Source organism: Rissa tridactyla, chromosome 1 (genome assembly GCF_028500815.1).
Source record: "Rissa tridactyla isolate bRisTri1 chromosome 1, bRisTri1.patW.cur.20221130, whole genome shotgun sequence".
Lineage (NCBI taxonomy): Eukaryota > Metazoa > Chordata > Aves > Charadriiformes > Laridae > Rissa > Rissa tridactyla.
In genome coordinates this window covers 92,207,765-92,234,705 of record NC_071466.1, presented here as the reverse complement: position 1 = coordinate 92,234,705, position 26,941 = coordinate 92,207,765, and the positions used below count along the sequence as shown (strand labels likewise).

Here is a 26,941-nt window from a genome sequence, read left to right as displayed (position 1 = left end):
TTTCTCCTTATGCATTACATTTTTGTCTGCTACATTGATAGACCATGGGCTTGTCTTCTTGCATTAAAAACCTGTGAAAAAAATGGGATTATAGTGTGTGATCCACCCCTTATATCATCTGCAATTTGTGGTCTGTCGTTAATAAATTTGTGCTTAGCTGCTGCCAGTACCACTCTCAAAATTAATTTCTATAAAATGCCTCTACCTGGCTGGAGATTAACCTGTAACTGCAACAGATGATCAATGATAGCTATCACCAATAAGTAACAAAATCAGCCTTGGATTATAACAAGTAGATTTCTCTTTCCTCACACAAAAGAGAAAATAACTTGATTATTGTAAAGGTGATAGAAAGAGATTGGGCCAACAGATGGAAGAAGAGAATGAAAGTTAAATCTCCTGGGTTCTGATCCCTCTCTTTTTCTGATTATTTATGGATAAATTTTGTAGGAATGGACCAGAAAAGGAAACAGCATTGGCATTGTCATGCTTAAAATGCTCTACTGCCTTTAGCTCTGAGTTAAATGCTCCCTACGCACAGCAACTTAGGAAAGTTAGCAGCCTAAAAATGGTTCGCTGGCTGCACAAAAACATAGATCATAGGTTTTCTCCGCTGGCAGTCAGAAAGTAAAAGAAGCTCAGAAGAAAATGGGGGCTCAGCTTCCCGAGATGCAGAGTGTTAGCTTCTGGGCTAGAAGGAGGTGCCAGTGGCTCCAGCTTTCTCCTGGTGCTGGATGCCCAAACTGGGTTCACTATTCGTGCAAGAGTAGCGTTGGAGTCTGAGGGAGCAGTGTTCTGCTCCCCTCCCAAAGTTCCTCTCAGGAAAGGGCAGGCTCTGGGTTGCCATTCATGTGCCATGTCAGGGAAGGCGCAGAAGCCCCCTCTCCCTGGCAGAGTGCGCCAGGCACTGGTTTGTGGTGGGGACAACCATCGGATGGACCCTGCTTGTGTTTTCTGTGAGGTGAGTGTGTGTCCCTGTTGGGCTGACCGGCGGGAAGAGTGAGGAAGACACATCCAGGTTTTTGCTGATGATTTAGACTCTGAACTTCTTGCCCTTTCAAGGCCTATGTCACTGCAGGCATATCCAAAAGCTCCCCCTGGAAGTTTAAGTTTACAGAGAACATATTGACCCTGGTGAAGCAGCAACTGCAAGGGTGTTTGAAAGGATTAAATTGTGTACCTGAATCCCCACTGCAGCGTTTAGCCCCAAATACCTCTTTTCCCAGGAATGCTCTTTGTTCAGTAACAGAGCTTTCTGCTTTCTTGTCCCTTCTGAGATCCTGGTGATCACGGACCACATGTGAAGTTTAAGAAGGATTATAATTTCTTTTTCAGGTATCCAGTGAACATTTGAGATTCAGCATTTTTGTTGGCTTATACTGCTGGAAAAAAAGATCACCACCTAGAAAACCAGCCAAAACTAATACGTCTGCAAATGCCTCAGTGTTCAGGAAGAAAATTTACCTAACTGTTAGGTCCCAATTGTTCTAAGTGAGCCAATAATCAGAAATTAATAAACAGCTAGCTCATTCCTAGCAGAGGCTAAATGTGGATCTAAACAAGGAAACCTAAAATGAAATGTTGTCATGGTGATATACAGGAGACTAAGCAAGTGGTGCAAAGCTCCTCTTCCTAGGAGACCTGAGAGACTAGCTCAAATTTTTCTCTGTCATGGTTAATTTATCATTTCACTGAAACAGTAGTCAACGTGCAAAGTATGTAGAAGGCCTGTAACAAGTACATTTTGTTTTTTGAGGGCACAACAGATTTTGTTTCCAAATCACAATTTCAGATTCAGCCTTATTTAAAGAGGAAGAAAAAATATTTGGGGGGGTGGGGTGTTTGCTATTTTTAGCTTTTTACCATTTGTAAGGGCAATTAAATATTGAGATTACTTCCTCTTAAGCATGTCATCATGAGGCCACATACTGTGGTGTGTTTGACATACTGATTTCTCTAAGAAAGGAAGCAAGGAACGTAGACCCTTGCAAAATTTATGCATGCACGCTGTTAGATTAAAAAGCTGTTGGTCACAGAACAGAAAAGACTTACGTGCTGGCAGTCTTGGAGCTACTGCTTCTATGGAAGGGAAAATAAGGACTCATCATCAGCATGTGACTTAGTACATGCCGGTTAATTAAGTATTGGGTTTAAAGTATTTTAAGCCTTAAAAAAAATCTTTATTCTCAGTGTTCCATGCACTAATTTCATTATTAAAAAACAAGACATTAGATTTCAGTGTTTGTGCATTTAAGCTCTGGGTTCAAACATCTCTGAATTAGGAGTATATGACTACTAGCTGGTAAATTGTTGAGGTTCAATTACTTAGTAAGTCAATTTCCCATCTCAGTAAATTCTGGAAAATATGGCAAATGCCAGGCTAAGCAGAACATCTGGTTATTTACATCTGCATGTCTTAAGAAGCAATGATAAGAGTTCAGAAAAATGTCTAAAAATTAGTTCTCTTAAATTAATTGGAGGTAGACAAAATACATTTAAATAAATGAGTCACACTACCTTGATTTACAGCTTCCTTTTAAACTTAGCCCAGCTTTGCATGCTACAAGACTAAAACTAGGGAAGATATAACTGCTTTGATGTAAATTGATATGCCACAAGTAGTTCAGCACCACAGTAAGGACCTGGTTTGCTCACCTTTGCAAACAGTCTAAAAAAAGCACAGTAATGACAGCGAAGTACAGACCCTACTCCTGATTATTCTTTGCTCTCTTAAGCCAGCAGGATGCTGCGTGAGGGTGGGGAGCATCAAGCCGCGGCATGTGGAGCACCCTCTGGGAGGTAAAGTGAACAAAGTGGATCCGGGAACCTTGCTTTGCAAGACATTCTCCACCTCTCCATAATTATCTCCGTGGGAGATGGCTGTGGCCGTTAGGCAGGCTGGAATCACAGGATGTGAGTGGTGAGTAGAAACAGGAAGGTCCTTAGAAGTTTCTGTTGTGATACTTCACTTCAGAAACGTTGGTGTTAAACAAATGTGTTAGAAAGAAAATGCCCCTCGTCAGACTATGCAGGAGCTCCCCTGGCATGGGGTTTAGGTGGCATTTCTGATAGGAGTGCATTTTGGTTGGTTTTTCTAATATTTGATTTTATTTCTTACAGAAAATTTTTACAGTTTTATTACCTGTGGCTTCCTATTTTTTTTTCTCTATTGAGCCTTTATGAGCTTTAAAGTTCATGAATTATTAAATGCATCTTTTATATAAATATAATTAAAAGGTATTACTCTATTTTTCCCAGTGACAGCCATAGTTAACAACAACCTTTCTGTTTTATTTTGGAAGTTGTACAAATGCTTGGGGGAAAATAATCATTACATATTAATATCTCAGGAAGTCAAATTGCCTGCTTGTATCAGAAGGAAGCTCTACAAACTGACCACCCCTATAATGTACCATTTCATGGAGAAAAGCTGAATATTTACCCCTTTTATGTAGAAGAATACTGGCATGTCGGCGTCCATTCCCATTCTCAACGTAGCATGAGTAATTCCCCAGGTCTGCCTCTTCCACAGAGTCAAGGATCAATGAGATGGAAACCTCCTGTTCCCCAAGATGTTCCTTGAGAACCCTGAGAATAAAGCAACCAAAGCTATTCTGCTTGTATCATAGCAGAGCATTAGATAATCATGACATAATAATGCTACTTACAATTCACAACTCTCTGTCTTTAAATTTGGCTATGGTTTGATGAAATCTTAATTAAATTATATCATGCCCTTTTCTTCCTCACTTCTAATGAGGAGATTTGGCTTTGTAAATGTTAATGAGAGCTTCAGTTAATTGTCTTTAAGCAAGATGATGTGCACACTGATAATATATTATTGCACACTCTGATGGAGACCTTCATCAGTAGTGTGTGAAGTCTTGAAATGTTAGAAAAGAAAAAAGTGCAAACAGTTATTTTGGGTGACACTAGGCGTCTGGGCCAAACTATTTGGTGCACTATTTGTGCACTTTCTGAGGCTTTTCAACATGTCACTCAGAAACAGCGTGTTCATGCCAGGGTCTGAAAAATTATTTTGAATGTATTATAAAATTTGACTGTGCATTATAAATCATAGGAAGAACTGCAGAATCCCTGCAGATAACACATCTGTGATTATTTAGCTTCCTTTGTAATGCACACTTAGATTTGCCTTCATTTCTGGGTTTATCCATGATATATAGGCACAGTGATACACACACATGCAGAATTATAAATGAAAAAGGAATCTCTTCAGATCCAAGTAGATACTTCATATTGGAAAGGAGTTGGTGCACTATGTCAAGCATGTAATTCCCAATACAAAACCACTTCTTTCTTAATTTGTAAATGAGGCAGCACTTTCAGGAGCAGTAAAAGTACATGATGTGAATTGCCAGATCCTCTCCAAAACAAGAATTTCAGCAGATATAAGCAGCCCACGTAACAGGATGCTTGGCTCTCACAGGCCACATAACATCCCAGGGAACTCAGTTTTTTCCTTGAAGAAAAGAAATCAAAACATTTCAAAAAAGAAGCCAGACTTCAGCGTTTATTTAGGGCTCCATGTTTTAAAAGACTTCTTTTGAGCTGTTTCCCTTGATGTATTTATTTTTCTTTGTTTCATCTCAGTAGCTGTCTTAATGGTTCTTATTGTAGATTGCCACAGCTGGAAAAAGTCACTATGCAAATTCCAGTCGGTTACACTATGGTACTTGTCGAGCAGCTATTCTGCTTTTGCAGCTCTCTAACATCAGGTGTGGCTGAGGCATGCATTTTTCTGTTCTCTGCTGGTGGAGTTGAAAAGGTAAATAATGTATTTTGCAAAACCAGGGATCAGACCCAAAGTGTTCCTGAGTTAGTCCGTGACAACAAGTATTACATTAACTATGAAAAAAAGATATTGACTGAAAAAACCAGAATATTTTTTCTTTTACCTGATGTCACTTTCCCAGACTCGACTGTCATCCAAATCTTCAATAAACTTCTCCCCTTTCATCCAGTAGATTAAAGGACTGACATCTCCACTATATCCAAAGAAAGCTCGGCAGGTTAGATTAGCAGAACCGCCTGTTACAAAGAATGTAAGAAAAGATGTTATATTAAAATTTATAACAAAAGTTTCAGTTTTGAATCAGTTGCTTTTGTTGATTTAAAAAAAAATAATATCTGTAGAGACCCTCAATTTCCAGCTCCTGTTGGAAACATCCAAAAGTATCTATTGTCTTGCCACTAGTGTTAAATATATTTTCTGAAAATAAATACAATAAAAATGAAATTAAATGTTGCATAAGGATTCAACTTTGTATGGTTTCACCAAGTTTCTATGCTTGGTAAGGAAATTAAAGACACTGTTTTTTCAAAAAAAAAGCTAACTTAACCAAAGATTTCCATGTTTTCTCTGAAAACAGATAAAGGTTAGGTAAAATAGACATGCAATCGCATTTGTGATAGTTCAACCTCGCAATGGTTTCTGCAAAGCGGTCGGTAGATTCCTGTGGGGTAACATTGCCATGGGACAGCCAGTAGAAGGATGTGCGCTCATGGCTACATTACCTTTGCAGGAAAGTATTAAACACTGAAACCTGAAAAAAGAACACACGCAAACTCATCCTGTACGTTGTGGGACATGTGTGTGTCTCGCTGTGCGAATGGGAATAACCATTAGGAACATGCAGCAAGGAGCAGAAATTCTGTATATGTGCAGCATTACTTATTTAATTGTTATAGTGAAAATTAAAAATGCAATACGCCTTCACTCTGGTTTATTTTCATTGCGTAGTCTTATATTGTGTTAGTACCACTTGGCTTTGGGGTTTCAGCACATACAGGGATCGAAACGTTACTTTGCACATGTTTTGTGTGTTGGTTAGATCAGATAAAACTAACTAGAGGACAGCCTCATAGTTAAAGATCTCCCACTCACTGCTGTAAAGATGTTTTTCTCAACATGCACTAACTCTTCTACACTGCTATGTGTGTTTCTTTAGTGGATAATTACGCAGTGATTTAAGGAAGTGTTGTGATTTAAGGAGTGTATTTTTTCCCCCCTGAGGAGTGTATTTTCATGGAGTTTATATTACTGCTGAGACCGAACTCATATTTTATTTACACTTTCAATTTTTTTGATCTTAGGATTTTAAAGCTTACTGACCACAGCTCCTGGGGAAAAAAAAAAAAAAAGGCAGAAAAAAAGCGTTGGTGACACTACTTCATTCTGTACTGAGATGACATGACAAGTCCACGTGGGTTCAATGAATTTCCTCAAAAATACACTGCTTTGGGTCAGGACCTGGTCCTTCTCAAACATATGACATTAATATTTGCAAATTCTATTTACTTTTTAATACAGAAATAAATGCAGGATGCTGTATAAAAAGAAGATGAGAATTATTAAATAAATGTCTTATTTATCTGAAATGCTTTTTGGGTTTCTGTAAAAGCATCTGACTCCTCTATCTGGCTTGAACTCTCACATCCATGCCATAAAGTGTGCAGAACCAAATATTCTGTAATCAAAATGTGCAACATCAAGGCAAGTACCACCTATGTTGCTTTCACAAGCTGTTTAGGAACTGAGTTGCTTTTCGTCATTTCATGAACTTTTGGTTGGTGCCACACTCTGCCAGCAGCGCCCGCTAGAGAGACAGGAGTAGCCCAGAATTTGAAACTAGGATGGAGAGGACAGTCTTATTTGTAATTAAAAGGTATGAAATTGAATCTCTGACTAATGAGACATGTTGATAACCTCATCTCATTTAGGCCAAAGTCACCAAATGGAAGCTGAAAATTCTCAGTGAGAGGGCAAAAACTCTCTTTCTAAAGACAAGCACAGCTCCTGTTTCCACACCCTGGGGAGAAATGGCCAGGACACCTCCCTGGAAACCGCCTCCTCAAGCTCTACACAGCTGAAGAAGTGCCATTTAGAAGCACTGGAGAGAAAAATTTTTGCGATCTTGAAGCCATTTGCAAGGAATAACATGAGCCTTGGGACACCGCTTAATGTGGGTCAAGTGCATGAAAACCTGTAATGGAATATGGTAAACTTCCTGGTTGTGCCCAGGACATCTTAACAGATGCAACCCCATTTTCTGACAGCGGGTGCATAGCAGATAGAAATGAAATAATTTTTTTTTCTTTTTTTTTTTTGGTTTTGCATCATAATTATGATAGATGAGCAAGTGAAAATGAAAATACAAAACGTTATAGGATTATGAATATCTCAGCCACAGTCATCCAATCTAGCATGTATTCAGGGCTGTGAAATGCGTAGTAACTGCAGAATTGATGGACTCTGATCACTCTTGAAACAGGAGAAGGTATCTAACGCAAAAGCAGGCTCCTGTGAGAATTGGATAACCCCTATGCCATTATCTACCAATCTCAGAGAAAAGAGTGCTACCTAATACATCACTGTCACTTCTTAGGCTTTTTCTGGAGCTTTCCCACCAAGTCAAGGCCCAGTTGAAACTTTTTAGCTTTTAAGAGCTGGCAAGATCACAAGTAGAGGGACTGTAGCTTCTGGCCAACTTATCCAAGAATCACAGAGATTAGGCACCACAGGTGCTGAACCATCAAAGCTCTCCCGGCTCCTGCAGCTAACAGGCATCCACTGAGAGCTGATTTTTGCACTGTGCAGGCCTCTGAGCCTTTTACAGCTGAATATTAATGTGCACATGTTTTTTTATTTAAAAATAAACATCTTTTGTTAAGGGCAAAAAATGCCAGAAAAAACAGAGTTTGTAAGATTAAGGTTTTTTTCCTCATTAAATTCTTAAGTTTCCCGCTCAATAAAATATGTAATCATATTTTTAAACACAGAATCCAAATTTTCCATTCAACATGAAATATTTACACCTGAGAAATAAATTAGGAAGGATGTAATGCCTCTTAGTAGTACTGTGTCGATTGCGGTCGCTGAGCAAAGGCCATTAGCACGCTGGGTGTTCAGCTATAAATTACCTATAGTGTCTACCTTGACCAATCTTCACAATAAGCCAATGGGAAGTTCATTAGCGGGTCATCAAGAAAGATTCAGTGACCAGCTAATGACCAACTGTGACCATTAATGAGGAGGTCTGTTACTCCAGAGCTCACAGCTCTTTGCGGAGGGCAGCGGAGCTCCTTTGGTGAAGGAGAGATGCTCGCAGCTGCAGGCACATGTAAGTAACGGGCAAAGGCTGACTGAAGGGCAATATTATGAGTGGACAGAGTAGTTTGGGAGCGCAACTTGATCTCTGCTCCAGAGCTGCCCTCATATGAGTGAGCATACTCTGTAGGGTGGGCTGTATTTTTCCCTAGAAGTGCACCTTTGAATCGAGCAGAGAGGATGCCCAGTTTGGCACAGAGCGGCTGCTCTGCATGGGCTGTCTGTTTTTAAGAAGTCTGCAGATTTTTAGAAAGCATGCAAAATTTAAGTAAATAAATACAACAGCTGCTTTGCTTCATGTTTAAGCTGATGTGTAAAACAACGTGTCAGCCAATTAGTAGAAATCACTCACAATTAACCCTACAGAACTACATCCCTCCATGTGTTTTCTGTGCTGAGAAAAACTACCAAAGTGATATGAAAACTGTAAAAGTTTGATGAATGGATATGTAATGCTTTCTATGCCATTAATTTAAATTTTCCTGTAAATGCTGGATTATTACAGTTTTATAGTCTGTCTTTGAAGGACTTTAAATACACATTTTAGATTAACTACATGTTTTAAATTAAATTACTAGCGAAATACATCTCTCTCTCTCTGTCCCCTTTGCTGTGAGGTGTCGTAAATTCTTGAGAATGTTCTATCTCAAGTTATGTCCTGGGTAAACTGATTTTTTATGGACCCTGGAAAAGTCCAAAGGCACGAGATAATTCTAATCTAATTAAGTGAAACTCATAGTGTTGGTGTTTTTATTAACACCTACCCCCAGAAAAAAACCCCACCCCAAAACACACTCAAGAAAGGATAAAAATAAAAATGACGCTTTTGACTTTTCTTAATAATTATCATATTTTACTGTGAAATAATGCAATAGACACGTAGAAGAACACTGAAATGCATATTTCTCCATCACCCTCATTTCTGAAGTTGAATATGCTATCATTGCATTGAGCTGATTTTTGTAAAAATTGGAATATACATATTCCTGCTGCTCGCTGTGATAAAGTCGCACTGCCAACTCTTCCCAACTGGGTTCAAGTTAAATTAATAAAAAGCTCTTTGCCATCTAAACTGACAACAATTTTTGTTACACAGTGCGCTTTCAAGTAGAGCAGAATGCAAGGAGGGACCACAACAAAGTGTACTTCCTCGAAATCAGCAAATCCCTTCAGCAGAGCAACACAGCGTTTCTGTGTCCATTTTCTCTGATTGGCCACATTTGGGGCACTTTGCAAACTACTGCTATGGGAGCCTACGTCCAGGAGAGGGCACTGTCTAACTTCTAAACATTTTTAAAAAAAAGACAAAACAAAAACCAAACAAACACCTCAAGTAAACTCCTAGTGCATAAGCTCTAATTAAAAACATCAGCCTGCTAAGAACCTGCTAGTTGTAATTAGGAAATAGTGAATGTTTTGTGGTTAGTGAAATGTCATCTTGTACGGGCAGTCTAAATTACACTTGCACCGTTAGTCATACAAGTTAGCACACACCATGATGGCACCTGTTCTAGCCTTTGGTTTGACAGATGCTTCAGTGAAGGACAACCATTTTTGTTGGAAGCAATGATAAGTATCAGACGTCTTCTGCAACTGCTTTTTAGAAGAATCCTCAAAGACATATTATGGAAGTGAAGCGCTTGAGACCCACGCTCAGCATCCGGTAATATTGAGGGCCAAGAGAGGGGAAAGGCTGCGTACTGAAATATGGGACTTTCTTTTACTGCACAGTGTAAACCATATTATGCACAGACAATACCTACACACTTATGAGTATGCCATTTATTTGTAATGTCAACACCTCAAAATGAAATTATAAAAGGCTGAGGCAAACACAGTCAAAACGTCTCACACACAAATTAAATACCATTTTTTCCATTCACATTAGAGAAAAAGCACTGAAAAAATGTCAGTCTTCCAAGTGGAGGGGTGTAAAAGCTGTTAGCTTCCTAGATGTGACGGATAGGTCGTAATTCCTCATAAAGTCAATGACCCACTTGCTTTGCCAATGTCATCTGCCGAGTCCAGTGGGCAGATAGGTAGATGCTGCTCATGTTTTCCTAAAACAGTTTTAACAGTTCTTGAAAACCTTCTTGTAAACATGATTAAGAAAAAAAAAAAAAAAAGGAAAATAAGGTACCATGTAGTTTTAGCCATGACTCTTGGTCATATGATCATATCTCGGAATCTGTAAATCTTCCCTTAGAGAAGGATGAACCACAGAGATTCCTCTTGATTCCTTCCTTGCCTACGCAAAGCATAACCTACTGCTGTGCTACCTTCCAGTTTACATACATATTTTCACATCTTGATATCTTGTACGCTCTTACCAGATTGCAACTGTCTTGCTGCATGTTTCATATAGCAGGTAAGGCCAAATTACAATAAATAAATGCTGTTTTCAGAAATATAACTGCAAGCTGGGAAAGGCTAAATTCTAGTCTCATTACTGAGCAGCAAGTTGTGAAGTCTTTGGCGAGGCATCAGGTCTTGCATCCATACTATTGTGAAGACACAATGTGGAAATTCCCTCTACTTTGAATTCAGTGGGTGTAGGTTTGAAAGGGCTGGGTATTATCATTCCGCTAAATATTATCATGCAAGCATCATACAAAGTGGTTCAATGTGATTACACAGCTATATTTCTTCATTAATAGACCTGTCCATATTTTGCTGTGCTGCAGAGCTGAATGTTGATTGCACAGGACTCTGAATCACATATCGAATCAGTTCTTCAGGCCATAAACGTGTAAATTTAGAGTATACACAACCATTCCTCCACCAAAAAAAAAAAAAAAAAGAAAACCAGACATCAGCAGAAGGTTTGTAACAAGATCAAGGAGATATTGTAGCTTTTGAACTTTCACTGAGTTTGTAAATATCTCTATTTATTGGAGAGGTTAAAAAATTACTTTCTTGAATTTCTGATTTATATTTTTAGTTGGGAAAAAAAGCCTAATTCTGCTTTGTTAGGTTTTTTTTTGTTGTATTTTTACTTAGAAAATAACCCTCCTTCACCACAGGGCTAAACTCCCTTGCCCACTCATAGCCATTCACTGCCGTATGGCATATGAAGAGCCCTTTATCCTGCAAGGCTTCCAGCTGCTGAATTGCAGTTCAACAGCGGGACACTTAATGGAGGTGTCTGTATGTTGCTGCTTACATGTTCCCTGCTATCAGCCCTGAGATATTTGAGTCTGCAACGCTTACTAAGGTGCTATGCTGAAACATACATCATAAGATCTAAGATTAACCCAAGAATATTAAAATTTTTTGGTAGACTGCTTCATAGCTTGTGAAGGAAAAGAAACCCAAATCCTTTCTGCTTTGAATGGGCTCTTTAGCAGCAGGGCTGTCGGAGAGAGTCAATGAAGACAGCAACCACTACAGCAGACTGCAGAAAAAGAAGTGATGTATGGGACTTTGGGCTCAAAATGCCCAGGACATCTCTCAGGTATGGATATTGTTAAACTAACCTTCATTTCACAAGAGGTAACAAAACCCCTGAACCAATAATCTTGATTTTCCTAACAGCGGGCCTCTCTTCTTGATAGATGGTAATGTCAGGCTGATAAATTAGTTGTTCAGCAAGTATTTTTCATTCTTTCCTCTTCAGAAGTAGAGGCTGGAGTGGGAGACGACAACTAGCACAAAGCATAAAGCAAGAGTTGCTAAAGAAAGGAAAGTCACTGCAATTGTTTTACAAGCTTGACTTAACTTTTACTCTAGAAGCTCATATTTTCTCATGGGTTTTCTTAGACAAATGCATTTCTCAAACACTTTTTTCCTGTGCCCTCTCTGTCAGATCAAAACCTAATATCTGTTTTAAAAGTCTAGCTGCTTTTAGATATAAGTCACAAGAAAATATCCTAGGTAACAAAATAACTCCAATGGAAAAAAAAAAAAAAAGAAAAAAAAAAAAGAGGTGGATCTAAATGTCAAACTTCACATGGTTTTTGGCTCTTTTAGACTTATGACTTGGGAGCTTTAAATTTGTCCACACAGTGCCTAGCTTAATAATGTTCAGTGTTTTGTTTCGGGATTCTTTTTTCAACCACACTGCCTTTGACTATGGTGCTGTGGCTTTTGCATTTTAATGATGCTACATGGTAAAAAAACAAGCTTAGCTAGCAGCCTGAAGTTCCCTTTGCCAAAAGGAGTCCAGTAAGGAGTCCCATATGGGAGACCATGCTCCTTATGGTCTCTCTCTATGCCTCAAAAGCGAGGCAGGTAGGTCACGCACCCAGGGATGCCACTGCCCCTCAGCAGACTCTGAGCCCCAGAACTGCCTCTCGTGGCTTTAGCTTTGTGAAGTTCTGCTCTGGGTCACGTTTTGGGAAACTCCTAGAAAAGCAGGAGGGGGTTTCCTGTTTATCTTTTTACACTTCAGGAAGGTTAGATTAGGAAAAAAATTAAACTAATTCAATGTGTGTGTCTGTGGTAAAGAATATTTGTTAATAATAAATATATTAAGAACAGTAAACTCCTGAAGTTCTGCAGATGACCCTGGGCCCCAAGCAAAGCTGGAATAATATCTTTATTAGTTAAGGAAGACAGTTTCAAGCCATTGCAGCTCTCAACATTTTCCTCCTTCCCATACAAAATCCAGAGGCAAAGCAGCAGCAGACTGAAAGTGGGATTTAGGCATCCCCTCTGAGTTATAACGCAGCTGTTGCTAAACTTGTTTTGCTAAATGTAATGATAAATCCAGTCCACCCATGCCTACAATGACAATAATTTTCTAATACAGTATACTTGCAATAGCACAGCTCCCTTTTCATTTTGCTGTCTTTTACCTGTGCAAGCTATAGAAATAACTGGCCTTTTATTTTATTTTTTTAACCTGAAGAGTGTTGGCCCAACGGATGAAAACATTCAAATCTCTTGCCACAGAGGTTTTGTTATAAATCCTGTTTTCCCGTTCTTTCTGAACAGAATATAGTGGGTTTACAAGTGGGTCTCTTGTGGGTGCTAGTGCGCGTCAAAAAACCCTGCACACAAATCATGGCAACCAGCTGGAGTCCCAGTACCTTTTCCCAGCCTCCCCCTCAGGTGCACCACACAACACTTTCTGTACAAGGGAAATGCAGACTATGTCCTCGATTCCAGATAATGACAAATAACACACTTTTTTTTTTTCCCAAAGAGGTTAACTCTGGGGAGCTTTAGCAAACAACTTACTGTGTCAGATCACATTTAAACGAAAAATTCAATAATCATAAAGAACAGATTCGGCAATTCAGTTTACACACAAATTAACGGCTATTCAACCTCTTGTGGTTATTGCAGCCCCTAACTGTTCAGCCAGTTTATTTCTTCAGACATAGCACTTAATAAGCAGTGTTAGAAACTGTGTTTTACAAGAATGTCTCGTAATACCTGCTCTTTAACTGCTTTGGGAAGAGGGATTGTAGTGTTTGTGCAATCATTAGATAATTCGAGTACATATAGCAAATTCTCAGCTTTGGAGTCACGCATATATATTAAATAATAAGTTCTGGTTTTATTTTCCATTGGCCAGCCTGACTAATCCTTTCCCCCTTTTTCTCTTTCTTCATAAACAAGCCTACCATGGATTGACTAGGTTGCTGGGAATTATTCAGGCAAGGAAGTATTCTGAAAAATACTGTAGAGATGGGATGCATATGGAAGAGTTTTTATTAAAGTAGAGCTTTTGGAAAGTAGCACACACAATGTCACCTACACCTGCTAGGTAGGTGTTAAGGAAATTGAGACTCCAAATAACGAACAACAAATAGTTAAACACTATATCTTCCTCTGGTGATCTTTACTCTTGATCACACACTGGAAACATTATCAGTTTCATGATTTTCATGAACTAACCAGTTTTATCAGCTCCTACCGTATGATGGAAAATGTCATTTGGAAAGGACCCAGACTAGTTTGTCAAGCACATGGATGGGAAAACTGCCACTCTCATGAAGCAATATGACACAATAGTATAAACACAATTGAAATAAAATGCATCTTTTACATGAATCAAAATATTTCAATTTGGTTCAAAATTATGTGAAACCACTTTTCTGTTTATATTTTCACTAGGAAAGCCATTAAGCACCACTGAAAATTGGAGCCCTGATGAACTGAACCTGTTGATTATTGATAAAACAGATGAATAAAATCAAGGCCAACTTTCCCTTTTACTGCAAGAAAGCCTCTGAGGGTAGGAAGGCAGTTCATGCTTATTCATACTGGGTTTTTCTATGTAAACAAAAGAATGATGTAAGTGTAGTTTAGATGTGCTTCTGCTTTAAATCGTGGTGTTCCCACCTTATGTCAGGAAGATATGGCAAAGGACAGAGAAAATGCTCTTAGCATATCCTCAGAAATAGCTTGTGCTTGCTATTTAATTAAGTATCACATGAACTAATATCTGCTTATATAATGTAAAAGTCCTAACACATCAAATATTTCTATTGCATAAACACGCGAATGCATGCGGTTTCGAACAGCACTAGGTTTTCCATTTTTATATCGCAGTCATTACACCATGTAGTCTTGCTATTTCTCTTGCATGTGTGAGTTAGTCCGCTGTTTTCCAGAGAACCCTTGAAACAAAATCCCTGAAAACAAAACCCTCTCATTCACAAAGATGCAAATGGAGAAATTCAATTGCTTGTCTGTGACAAATACGCTATACTCTTGGACTACACACGTGCTGGAATCTACTGCTATTGATCAGCTTCCTTTCCACATGAAAGCCGACAGCCTTTTTCAGTATATACCTCTATGTAATTGCATATTCATAGATAACACTTACTGAGAGCAGCTACAAAAATGCCACCAATGGAATAAATAGAATCCAGCTAGCACTGCACATGGGCTACTTGACTTTAAAGTGAAAAAGTATAGAAATGGCAGCAAGCTTGATTTCTTGATGTTGGACCCTGCTTTCTGACCTTCAGGCTCACAAGTGGAGTCGAGGACCTGTGTTATAGCCAGAATTCCCACAGGAAAAGAGATGGATCTGTCCAAAAGCAAGATTACTGCCATGCTTTCCTGGCCACATAGCACCTTCTCCCTCCAGGTCCTTGCTCTGCATGAGCTTCTGCTCCATGGCAGGGCCTGCCCGCTGCTCCCAGCCCCAGAATCCTGCCATCTCTCGCTCTGATTTTGGGGTGGGTGAAGACCTGTGATCCCCATCACCCTCTACATATAATAGCTGTTCTTGCACCACATGGCTAAGAGTGGGAGCGTTGTTCTTGCAGTCCTTGTCCTCGTAGGAATTAATCATCAAATTGCTTTGGTTTCTTGGTTCTTTGGTTTCTTGCACATATTTGTCAAAAGGAGATGTTCTTGAGTACTCAGGAGTCTGGACTACAGCAAGGCTTAAATGATTTATCATCTTGCAGCAGCCATGTGGGCCTCATTTCTGTGGTCCACCTTCATCCTCCTCTAGTTGTAATTTCCATAGTTGCACTGTACAGGTTCCTACCAGCAAAACTCCTGAGAGATTTAGGGCTCCTGTATCTGAAGCCAAATACCTGAGGTCAGCAAGGAGAATATCAACCCTCATTACTAGCATAATCGTGAATTTCCCGATCAATTTACATGACCTACCCTCCCCCTACTGCACGCCCACCAATACTGTAATCTTTGTTTTAATTTTCTAAGTGTTCTGAGAGGCACGGGAGTTGTGACATTTCTTAAAAGCGTTAAGAAAGTGAAGGGAAATTTCACCTTTCTTCATTCAAGCCCCAGCAATGCAGAACGTTGTCTACAATGTTGTTTGTGTTTTTTAACAGTTTTTGCAGGTCTCAAAGCAAGGACTAAAAGCAGAGTTTGAGTGACAACAGAAATACAAGGTACGACAGCTGCTGGTTATGGGAACAGAGACAAATATTCGTTATGCAATATTTATGATACAAACTGTGCAAGGAGAGAGGTGACAGGCTGATGTTTCTGACAGCCCAGCTCTCTGCAGAGGTGTGGGGTGCCACCCCCAGCAGCAGCCCCACTGCTCACACAGTCCTCTGCCTCTCCACAGTTGAGGCTGCCAGTCACTCCAAGGTGCACAATGGCTTTTTAATGTGGACCCCTTTTCCCTTATGTCTTGGAGCTAGAATTTTTAATCCAGGTCTGGGGAAGATGAGGAGGGTGTGTTAACCCTTACACTACGTAGCCCATCATCATCAGATCTAAAGAATACCATTGCAGCTACAGGCTTTGATTTTTATTGATGCAATAATTTGTAAATGCTGTTAAAAATTACTGTGTAATAAAACAATGATGGATTTTCAGAAAGTGCTTAGCACAGTGTTTACTTTCAGTCCTTTGGCATCTAAATGGCATCTCTTTAAAAATGTGTTATAATTGCAGACATATGAAAATGAATATTGTTTATAAAACAGTACAAAATGAATGCCCTTAGGCATTAATTATTGCATGATTACATATCCAGCCAGTTTCCTAAATGTATAGTGTACACTCACAATAGAGTTTAAATCCATACTTATTTTAAATGAAGTCATATGGATTATCTAAAGTGAGAACAGTGGGGGGGGGAAAACCACTTTAAAATCCTCCATTACAAAAATTATTTTTAAATGTTAATTGGGGATCATTAATATTCAAACACAAAAAGTGGGAAAGAGTAAAACAGCCATCCATACTGAATCAGAGAAAGATCCACTCTCCCAGCATCCTTTACCTGATAGTATTCAATAGCAGGAGGGCAAATGTCTAGATACAAGAATCATAGTCCCTGAAAGTAGCCTTAATTTTTATGATGAAAACGTTGTCAGACTTTAAGCTACAGCAATGCCAATAATAAAAAGCAAAATCATATGGCTGTCTTCTGTAGGCAATTAATCTGTTCTAACAGGATGCACATATAAAACAGGACTAGTAATCAGCTTCATTAGGAGACAAGAACTGATAGAAGTTCAACAATGTGTTTTCCAACAAAAGCATGTGCATTTATGTGACAAGTTAAAAGATGGAAATGTATTGGTATGATAAAAAGCAGCTAGGTGAACTTATCCAGTTGAATGCTTTGCCCCCAACTTGCTATCTTTTATTTTCTCCAGGTTTCAGGATAATCAGAGATAGTTATGACTAAAGCTTGTTTGTCTTGTTTTGTTTTGTTTTGGTTTGGTTTGGTTTTTATTTCATTAGATTTTGGCTAACAAGTATATTAAACTTTATTTTACATAAATTATTCTCCTAAACCACTTTGTAGTGTGAGATGATAAAGTTCAGGTGTTAAATAAGAGAGAATTCAAGAGGTGTGAAAAAACAGGAGAAAATAATAAAAGGCAAAGGGAAAAAAGCAAAGTTGTTTCTACTCTAGGTGGTCATTTGAAGATGAAGTGAGGATTTTTTTCAGGACTTTGACGGCAGGTAGTGTTTCCTTGGTGTCCAAAGCAGGTAATGGGATGACATGGAGTGGCTGGTCCTGTAACTTTTCTATTTTCTCTGAGTCAGTGTCCAAAATAAATACCTGTCCTGATGAGTGTGAGAGAAAAGCTAACTCAATGGGAACCCTCGTAACTTTTAAATGTCCTCATGAGTTGTATCCCCTTATACTACAATAAGGGATTCTTGTAAAATCTATTTCCATCTTTAATGTTTAAGTCAGTATTGTGTGAAAGGAGTAGCTGGGAAGCAGAAAAAAACTGTTGCTGTTGAGACTAGGCCATGACCTCTTTGAGGGTGTGTATATGGGAAGCCAGAATATGGTAATGAGAAGATATCCTCTTAGAAATGGGTGGCTGGCACCTATCCAGTGACACTGCCATAGCCGAAAAGCAGGCTGCAGTAAAAGGCTGAGATGAAACAGGTGGATATAGTTTTTCCTCCTCAAAACAAAAGCCCACAACACTCCTGTTGCCCTGTGTTTACACAGTCACCCTTTCTCATTCCATCTCCTCCTCCTCATCCTAAGACATCCCCTGCAATCGCCAGCACCTTCCTGCCTGGAGACAACTCCAAGACCTAGATCAGGCGAGAGGCAGCCTGAACACTGTTAACATCGAGATACATCTTACACCTCTGTCTTCACACATAAAGTTATGACGGCTGGAATCTGCTAGGCCCCTAACATAAAAGATCATCAAATATTACAAAATTATTTTGTCTGAGGATTGATCAGGAAGGAAAAAAAAACACCCAACAAAATAAAGCAGAACATTGCAAAAGAGATGTGGGAGAACTGGCTGACGGCAGCTACTTTCCTTCATCCATGAGAAAGATTCTTCTGCTGTAGGTTTAAGAGTGGCATTACGAACAAGAACTAGCTAAGAGAAGCAGTTTGCCATCCTGAACAAAATGAATCATTCCTAATATGATTAGCACATGTTACATATTAGAAAGAAACTGAAATGTAAGCTTGAAAAGAGCATTTGTTGAAAAGGTAGAAGAAAAAGGTTGACATGACATTTTCTTCATCATAAATGAAGACTTTGAAGGAAAATAAAATCTACTTTTTATGTTCATTTTAGAGATATTTCTATTAAAAAGCTATTAGTTACTCAAATGTCACTTTTATGAATAAAAACTTATCTTGGTGACATGGGAGATATTGCAGATGAGCTGTTGTTTGTGTAAAGAGCTGCAAACCCCCAGGTTTTCACTAAGAAAAAAAATGCAGAGCTATTAGCTCACTCTTTCACTAAGTGGGAACATAAAAAGCTACGATAGATGATTTAAAATTACCAAGGCAAATTGTTAGACTGGTTAGACAGGAACAAAACCATATGTCCCATGTAATTTTTACAGTTTTATTTATGAAATGACCATAAATGAATGAATGATTCACATACTGGACACACTGGGTTAAATAGGATTAAGTTTCTGTAGTTTAGACAGTGGGATGGAAAAGCAGAGGTTTCCAGGAGACAGGATTTCTCATAAAAAACACTTGCCATTCTGTTTTCTTGGATTTTTCTTCTGTCTGTTTATTTAATTTGAATAGACTAGCACTTCAGAACTGCTAGCCCAGGATAGTCCCAAGAGCAAGGCTGGCCTCTTAAGCCAAGATGCTGGGATCTCTCCCAGGACTTGAAGGTTCTGAATTCAAATGCTGCAGGAGGAGACCGGGAAACCCTGTTGGACCTTGGCTCATCTATGTTCCAAAAATTTTTAAACTCTCTGTTAAGGAGAGTAACTTAGTTGGGGCTGGGGATCCAAAGGCTTTACTGTTATCATGGTTCACTTCAATGTTCTTGAAAATTCTATGTCTTTCTGCCTGGGAACATGGACCTTGGAAGTCCAGCTCGAGCTTCTTGAAGCTGTAGCTTCTAGGCTGCCTCCTTGTTGATCATCTCAAGACCAGGGATGCAGCAAGATCAGTGGCATACCAGTCATGTTGCACAGTAAGTCTGCTTCTGAGATGATGGTCATAGCCCACAGGAAATTCAGACTTCCAGCCTTACTGATCTGGTGTGAAAGGTCCCACGTGACTGTCGATATTAAAGACTGGGGCATTGTAAGCTTGGGGATCTCCACTGACTTGACATAAATCTAAGATGTTTGATTTGCCAAAATGCTGTGAAGCCCATTTGTTCTTGATAAGACTATTTTTTACCAAAAAATTTCTCACCTTGACATTTAGATGCAATTCCAGTGCTGCTACATGTGTTCTGTATGACTTTGGGATAGTTACTGACACTTTCTATTCTAATTTACCTGCCACCAGGGCTCATAGAAATTTGTCCTCCCATCCTCTCTTTTGTTTTTTGTTTAATTAAACTGCAAGGGCAGCAAGTCAATGAGATTCCACAATCGAGACTCCCCAGCATCAGCTGAATGAATGAGTAGGCCTCGTTAAATTACATAGTGAAACAATATGCAGATATAACAGCTGAAGTCCTGAAAGAAATATAGCTGTAAAAAGCTGTATTAGATCATCCATACTGCTTCTGTACCAGATATCACTCATTCCAAACCACATCAGTGTTATAACTGTAGGATGCATTGCATATTGGGGATGTTTGGCATGGAGAAAAGGAGGCTGAGGGCAGACCTTATCGCTGTCTACAACTACCTGACAGGAGGGTGTAGCGAGGTGAAGGTCGGTCTCTTCTCCCAAGTAACAGGTGATAGGACAAGAGAAAACACCCTCAAGTTGCATCAGGGGAGGTTTAGATTGGATATTAGGAAAAATTTCTTCCCTGAAAGGGTTATCAAGCATTGAAACAGGCTGCCCAGGAAAGTGGTGGAGTCACCATCCCTGCAGGTTTTTAAAAGCCGTGTAGATGTGGTGCTGAGGGACATGGTTTAGTGGTGGACTTGGCAGTTAACGGTTGGACTTGATGATCTTAAAGATCTTTTCCAACATAAATGATTCTATGATTCTGTGATTCTATACTGTGGATCTATCATTACTCTTTATTCTGTAGGAACCAGATTAAAATGGCAATGGGTCCTCCTTCTGGCGGAGGTCAGTAAATGTCACTGTGATAACAAGTATGGCTAGTTACATCTGTGATTGTTCATTTCCTCATCCACTATTTCTTCATCTGTTCCTCAAAGAGGTTACTTGTTTTGGCAGGCTATGTAAAGAAGTGTGAAGAAAGGGGAAGACTTATTAATGCATTTATATACAGTGTGTCAAGTTTAATTCAGTATAATCTGCAGGGCAATATTACTTGCAATTTATTAGGAAAAGAAGAAATAAAGCTTGAATGGCTAGGCACTGGAAAGAGCTCTAAACAAATTGCTAGTGAAACCTTACCAAAAAGCACCCTTGTTATCACTGTGGTCTAGGCTACACTTCTGCACTGAGGAAACTGCTTAACACTCTGTATGCTAGGAGATGACTCATATGCTTCAAATTAAGCATTTACATAACTGTTTATAGGCTGGGGGCGTTGGATCATAAGCTTCATGGGGGAAGAGAATAATTTCTCTCATGCTCATCACACACCTAAAACTTCATTCCTTTTCTAGAAATCTTCCTGCTTCTAGTGGGAATATCTTTGCAATATCTAACATCCCAGATACCTTTTTATGTCCTTTCCTTTTCAGTATTTACTTGTAGCAAACATAGTGCTTTCTGGATGCTTTTGGACTAGAAAGAAAGGCTTGGGTAAAAAGAAAAAAGGCAAAGTAGTAAAGATAAAAATCAGCGAAAACATTTTGTCATTTAATTCAACGTGCTAGAGAAGGAATTATATGTGGAATAAAAAAAAAAGTGTGCTGGTAACTAGTCTGTTAATCTTATAGTGATACTCTATGTTATTAACCTACAATCAAGATGAAAAATCTAGTTGCACGTGATATAGAAATAGGCATACATTCTTATATGGGTGTTCACGTGCTATTCAATGGTCCAGGTACTATGATTCCAAGTTTCTTCAGTCAATACTTGTGTAAGTCTTTTAAAATACAGCCTGGAAGCATAATTACTGCTGTGAGTGGTTTTACAATAGGGATGAATTTGGACCCTAATGATATAATCTGATGGAGTTTTACTGGTTAGAGACAGTATTTGCTAAAAGATGCAGATGTGAAGAAATTGGAACATTCATCACAAAGTTAGAACAGATATTTGTGTGCTCCATATATTAATTCATAGAATCATAGAGTAGTTTGTGTTGGAAGGGACCTCCCAAGTTCATCTCATCCAATCCCCCTGAAATGAGCAGGGGGGTTTCCTATTTTTTCCTGTTTTTCCTTTTTTCCAGTTTCTGCAATCCATCTGGAAAATCTGGGACACCCAAATTACATGAACTTTGACCTGTTTCTTTTCACAAAAAAATTCATTTAATCTCTGCTTTTATGGATAGCATTTTGTATTTCTACGCTGCCTTTGTACGGACCATCCAAGGTATGCTACAGTGCTCTTAAACAGCACAACAAGTTCTCTGATACAAATGGCTGGCTTTCTGTTTTCTGCCCAGTAGAACATAATTAATACACTTTTATGATTGCTAGCATGATGAGAAACCAATTTCTGAAGTACTGCCCAGGCTGACAGCAAAACTCCCATCCTAGTCTGGGATTTCACCTACTGTCTTCACAGCACCGCAGCATTTTGCACAGTAATATGCCATCTGTTGATGGCTGGCAAAATAACCCTCATCATTACCACTGCCCAGCTCAACAGCTGTAGTAGTGTAATGAAATATAAAACCATTTAAGGCTCCAATTGCTGTGAGATAAATGCATGAGGACAGTCCATATTACTCCTTCCATGCAAAAGTGTATCATCTTGCAGTCTTTTATTATGGGTGAGCAGCAGGCAAATGGAATTTGAGTGTTTATGTGAACTAAAAAGAAGGGGTTTAGTCAGTCTTTCATGCATGGGTCACTGAACAATTTTCACTGCTCGCAACAGTTAGTGATGTGCTTCTTTTATTTTTTTCTCGTGTTATCAAGGAGAGCCCTGTCAAATGCTACCTGTCTTCTACCCCTAAATGCATTTTTGATGACCGCACAAAAAAAGAGCGTGGTCAACTGGGAAGAGTAGCTCTATTGAGAACAGACTAAATCTTAGTCAGCTGGAGAAAGTGACTAATTGTGAGGAAAAAAGAACAAAATCAACCCATACCTTTCAAGAAAGTATTTTATTTCTGGTGTTAAGGGGTGAACACTTACTGTTAATCCGAAAGTAGTCATGGAAACACGGTGGTTGCAGCAGAGACCTTTCAGACCACTGAGCCCACATCCTTACTGCAGGATTCATACTTCTAACCTACTTAGTAGATATTAAACTGATGTTTCACTGGAGCTTAGCCAAAAGACCATCAAGAAAGTTGCATAATTATGTGAGAGATTTGGACAAAAGCCAAGTCAAGTGCTTTTGGATTAAATACTATATAATTAGTTTTTATTCACTATAATGCTTTAAAATTCTCTGGACTGTATCTCCTTTATTGGTAGATTGAAATATGTCCCCTTTGGGAGAATACTGGAGGGAATATTTGCCCTCATGAAGTAAATACTTAGTCTATTCTCAGCTGCCTGATAACACAGTTGTGGATTGGTTTGTTTGCCAGCTTTTCCACTAATCTCCGTGGTTTTCTTGGATTCAAGCTGTATCTTCTTGGAGGGGTACGGATAATAATTCAGTTTAAATATTAATTCTTTCTGTGTCTTCTTCTGAATTCACAGAGAACATAAGGTTTCTACACATTAAAGATGAGGTAATAAAATCCTTTGTTTTTTAATGCATAAAAAGGAGGACTATCTAGAGACTATAACATCATGAGAATTGACCTATTTAGTATCCTCCTAAGAAAAACATCTTAAGTGGGTTAGAAGGTTCATGTATATAGATTGCCTGGAAGCATTCAAGGATGATGATAAAAATAAGATGAAATTTGTAATTCTGTTGGTAGAGAGGGGAACTTCTTTACAGATGGGAGAGACCAGAGTTGGTAGAAGGAAGAAATACCTACTAGTCATGAAAGGTAAGACTAAAGCTCATTCAGAAACAGAGAGAGGCAAGGTTTGTCCAAATGCTAAGCAGGGTGCATTAGCTCTCATTCAGAATTTTGACAGTTCCGGTTACTCAGGAGACCGCAAAGAACAAAATTCCCAGTAAAAGACCATATAGACCATGACTAGGCCTCCTTCCTTGGATGTACACAAAGGTTTTATCCAATTCACTTTGCCTTGACCAAGGCAACGTGTTTTCAGTGAATATCCAGTTTTAGAAAACAAAGGAAGAAAGATGCAAAATTGTTTGTAAACTCAGATGGGTTTTAGCTGATAGACTAGAGAAAGGTCGAAAATATCAATAGTGTTCTTTTGACATTTTCAAATAAACTTAGTCAATATTTCTTATTATAATTTATTCTATTTTGAGAAATTACCTAGCCTAACAAATGAAAGATTTTTCAAAGGGGATTAAAAACTGTAAAGGAAATGCAACTTATTGTTTTGTGTTGAATGAAAGAGTTGGCTATTCCAAAATGTAATTCTGCATGACATCGTTGTCGCACCAAATATTCCTGAAAAGATTATTTAATTTCAACCCTAAAAACTGCACTTTTATTTCTTATCCATGTATTGAACCTTGACAGATTGATATCAAGAGGGCTGAACTGTGCTCACTAAGGTGTTAAGCTCCTGTATCTAATTTGTCCTTTCACCATCTCCTAGACTTTCAGGCAAATGGTATTTGGGAGAGCAAGAGGGAAGGGAGAGGTATTGTGTCTCTAGATGTTTGAGTTCTGTCAAGAGATGAAATATGTAAGCAAAACATAACACTCCACGTGCTTTCAAGTGCCTTAGACTTGTACAGAAACATGAAGAACTTTACTAAAAAACTGTATGGGATTTTTTTCTGCCAGCCTTCATATCTCCAGATGTGACAGAATGGAAGTGGTATATACCTTAATCTTGCTCAGAATACACTTACTGGAAAGACCCCAATCTGACAGTCAAGAAATCTGCAGAGCAAGGTTTGTCTGGCAAAACCATCATCTCGTAGTTCAAATTGGCTTTAAAATATGCCATGCAAGTGATTCATAACAGATAACACGTTTGTATGGACATTTTCGTGCTGCTGGGATGAAGAGCAGCATGTGGACATTAAATTACACAGAGCCTAAGAAATCATAGAGGAGCCTGCATGGATTTTACTTGACTGCTCAGTATTCTAAAACAAGAGACTGAACCAAAGGACTTGGAAAGACAATATGGAAAGATTTTCTGTAGGTCCTGGTTTTGTCTGGGCAATGTATCACCAGAACAACAAAAATTTTACATTATTTTAAGCAAGAGAATATTGTCTGTTGCTATCTATAACACAAAAAAAAACACATGAGAAAAAAGCATTTTGGTGATGTATCAAAAGCGAATTGGACTATGAATCCTTAGGCTTGGAGCAAAGCGTGCCCTCACAGAACATTTTCTACACAGCTTACTGTGCTTTCAACACTCAAGCAGAGGTCATTTTGACCTTTGTTTTATCACTTCTATTCTAATAAAAAGCCAGGAGAATTACTTGTAAATACCGTAAGAATAGACCAAAGGTGCTAAAATTTCCTGAGCCATTGAGACAATGGTTTGTATATGGAGTTTGACTTGCATTTCAAATAAAAAATTGTTTTCTGACCTATTCCATGCACCTCTGTCATTCAGATTTAACCATGTCAATCAGAGTATTAACTGGCATGAATGACTAATGCTCACCATGTGGATCATTCTATCTGTTTGTGCCCCATGTACCTACACTATATGAGCTAGATGATAGAATGATATTTTTAATAAAGTTTTGCTTGGAGATTTTTTTTTTAATGTTCAGACTACTTTGGATTCATATTACAGAAGCTGGGTTGAAGAATTGTCCTAGGCACTTGGAGTGCGATGCTGGGATTTCTGCCCTGTCACTCATCAGAAAAGTCTCCACCACAAAATGAGGTTACTAAGAAGTTTTCCGTGTAACTGTTGAACTAATGAAGGGCTTATCAAAATTCTCACGTAATCACATAAACAAAGAGATAATTACTAAAACATGCAGCTGATTTTTTCCTGATTCCAAGGTGCTATAAGGATAACCCAGTGATGTGGTGAAACTGGCAAACAGCCATAATTAATCACAGATGTAGGACACTACCTTTCACACTGATCAAGTCTAAATACTCTGCAGATGAATTCTTGTTTTACAGCTGATCAAGGTTTTGATCCAAAGATGTAAGGAACATGCTTTTCTTTAAACATCTCCCTCCCATCCCTTCTGTACTCACACATATGAAATAAATTAGGCAAAAATCACAGTTTATAAAAGAAAGTATATAATTAGGAGTTAAATTGAACTGTTAGCAAACTATCTTTATCTAAGGGGAAAAGGTAATTTCCATCCACATCTCACTGTTGGTGTAATAAACATTGTAACAACACTACAGAATTATTAAAAATACATTTCACATTTTTGTTGTTGCTTGTAACAGTCCTTATTAAAGATGTTAAACTCATTCATCAAAAGGTTAGAAGTAAATTATAGAAACATACTAAAAGATGTACACAGATGTATGTGTTTGCTTAAATTTAAGTACCCGGCTGCCCCTACTGAATTATTCAGATTCTTTAGATTGAACAATGTTTTATTTTGTTGGTCAGCTATCTCACAATTTTGAATTCTCCCAGTAGAGACTCTCTATAATTAAAGCTACACTGGGCTTTTCAAATTCAGTTGTTCTTAACTTCTGGAAAAATCCTTTCATCCATTTTTAAAATCTTCCAACAGTGGTCTCAGTCCCACTCATGACCATTACCATTGCCTAATTAAGAACAAATGAACTTTATACATTAAGACAAGAAAAGTTAATCCAATAGAAAATTATACTTAATAAAAATAATTATAGGCTATTTCTAGCATCATGAGAAGAAAACACTGTTTTTAAATCAAACTGAAAATTTTCATTCATGACCATTTCAACACTTTTCACTGTGACTTGAATTCATATAGTGAGAACATAGCCGTGGAAAACAAATTTTAAGCATAGTTTACTGTATTAGACATACCATATATCTGAGTATAGCAAAGTAGCACAATCTTTCAAAAAGAATGAATGTCAAATATTTGGTAAAAGTTACCATTTTAATGATGCTCAGGTTAACTAAAAGTGTTTCAGATAATCAAAATACATAGGATTAAGTATGTAATGTAGGGTAGACTCCACTGTTCTTTCATTAAGGATATTTAGGTCGTTCATGTCAAGGAAATACAAAGAAATACAGTTTTATGTTCTAAGCATTGGCTTATTTAATAAAGATTTTCATAATAACAGGAGACTGTCCTTGCTAATCATGAATTCCCTCCAAATCTGTAGTCTAATAATGTTCTTTTTTTCTTGAATGGAGAATAATTAACAACAAAAACATACCTCATATAGC

General features: G+C 38.4%; 1 protein-coding gene across 1 annotated transcript in view; it reads right to left on the bottom strand.

Annotated features, from left to right (window-relative positions):
• Window positions 1-26,941, bottom strand: part of IL1RAPL1 (interleukin 1 receptor accessory protein like 1) — a 753,247-nt gene that overhangs the window by 22,976 nt on the left and 703,330 nt on the right. Inside the window, exons 7-8 of the mRNA XM_054188558.1 lie at window positions 4,920-5,052; window positions 3,443-3,588 (exon numbers count right to left, since the gene is read on the bottom strand). Coding sequence (XP_054044533.1) covers window positions 3,443-3,588; window positions 4,920-5,052 — 279 coding nt within the window. The remainder of the gene's footprint in view (window positions 1-3,442; window positions 3,589-4,919; window positions 5,053-26,941) is intronic.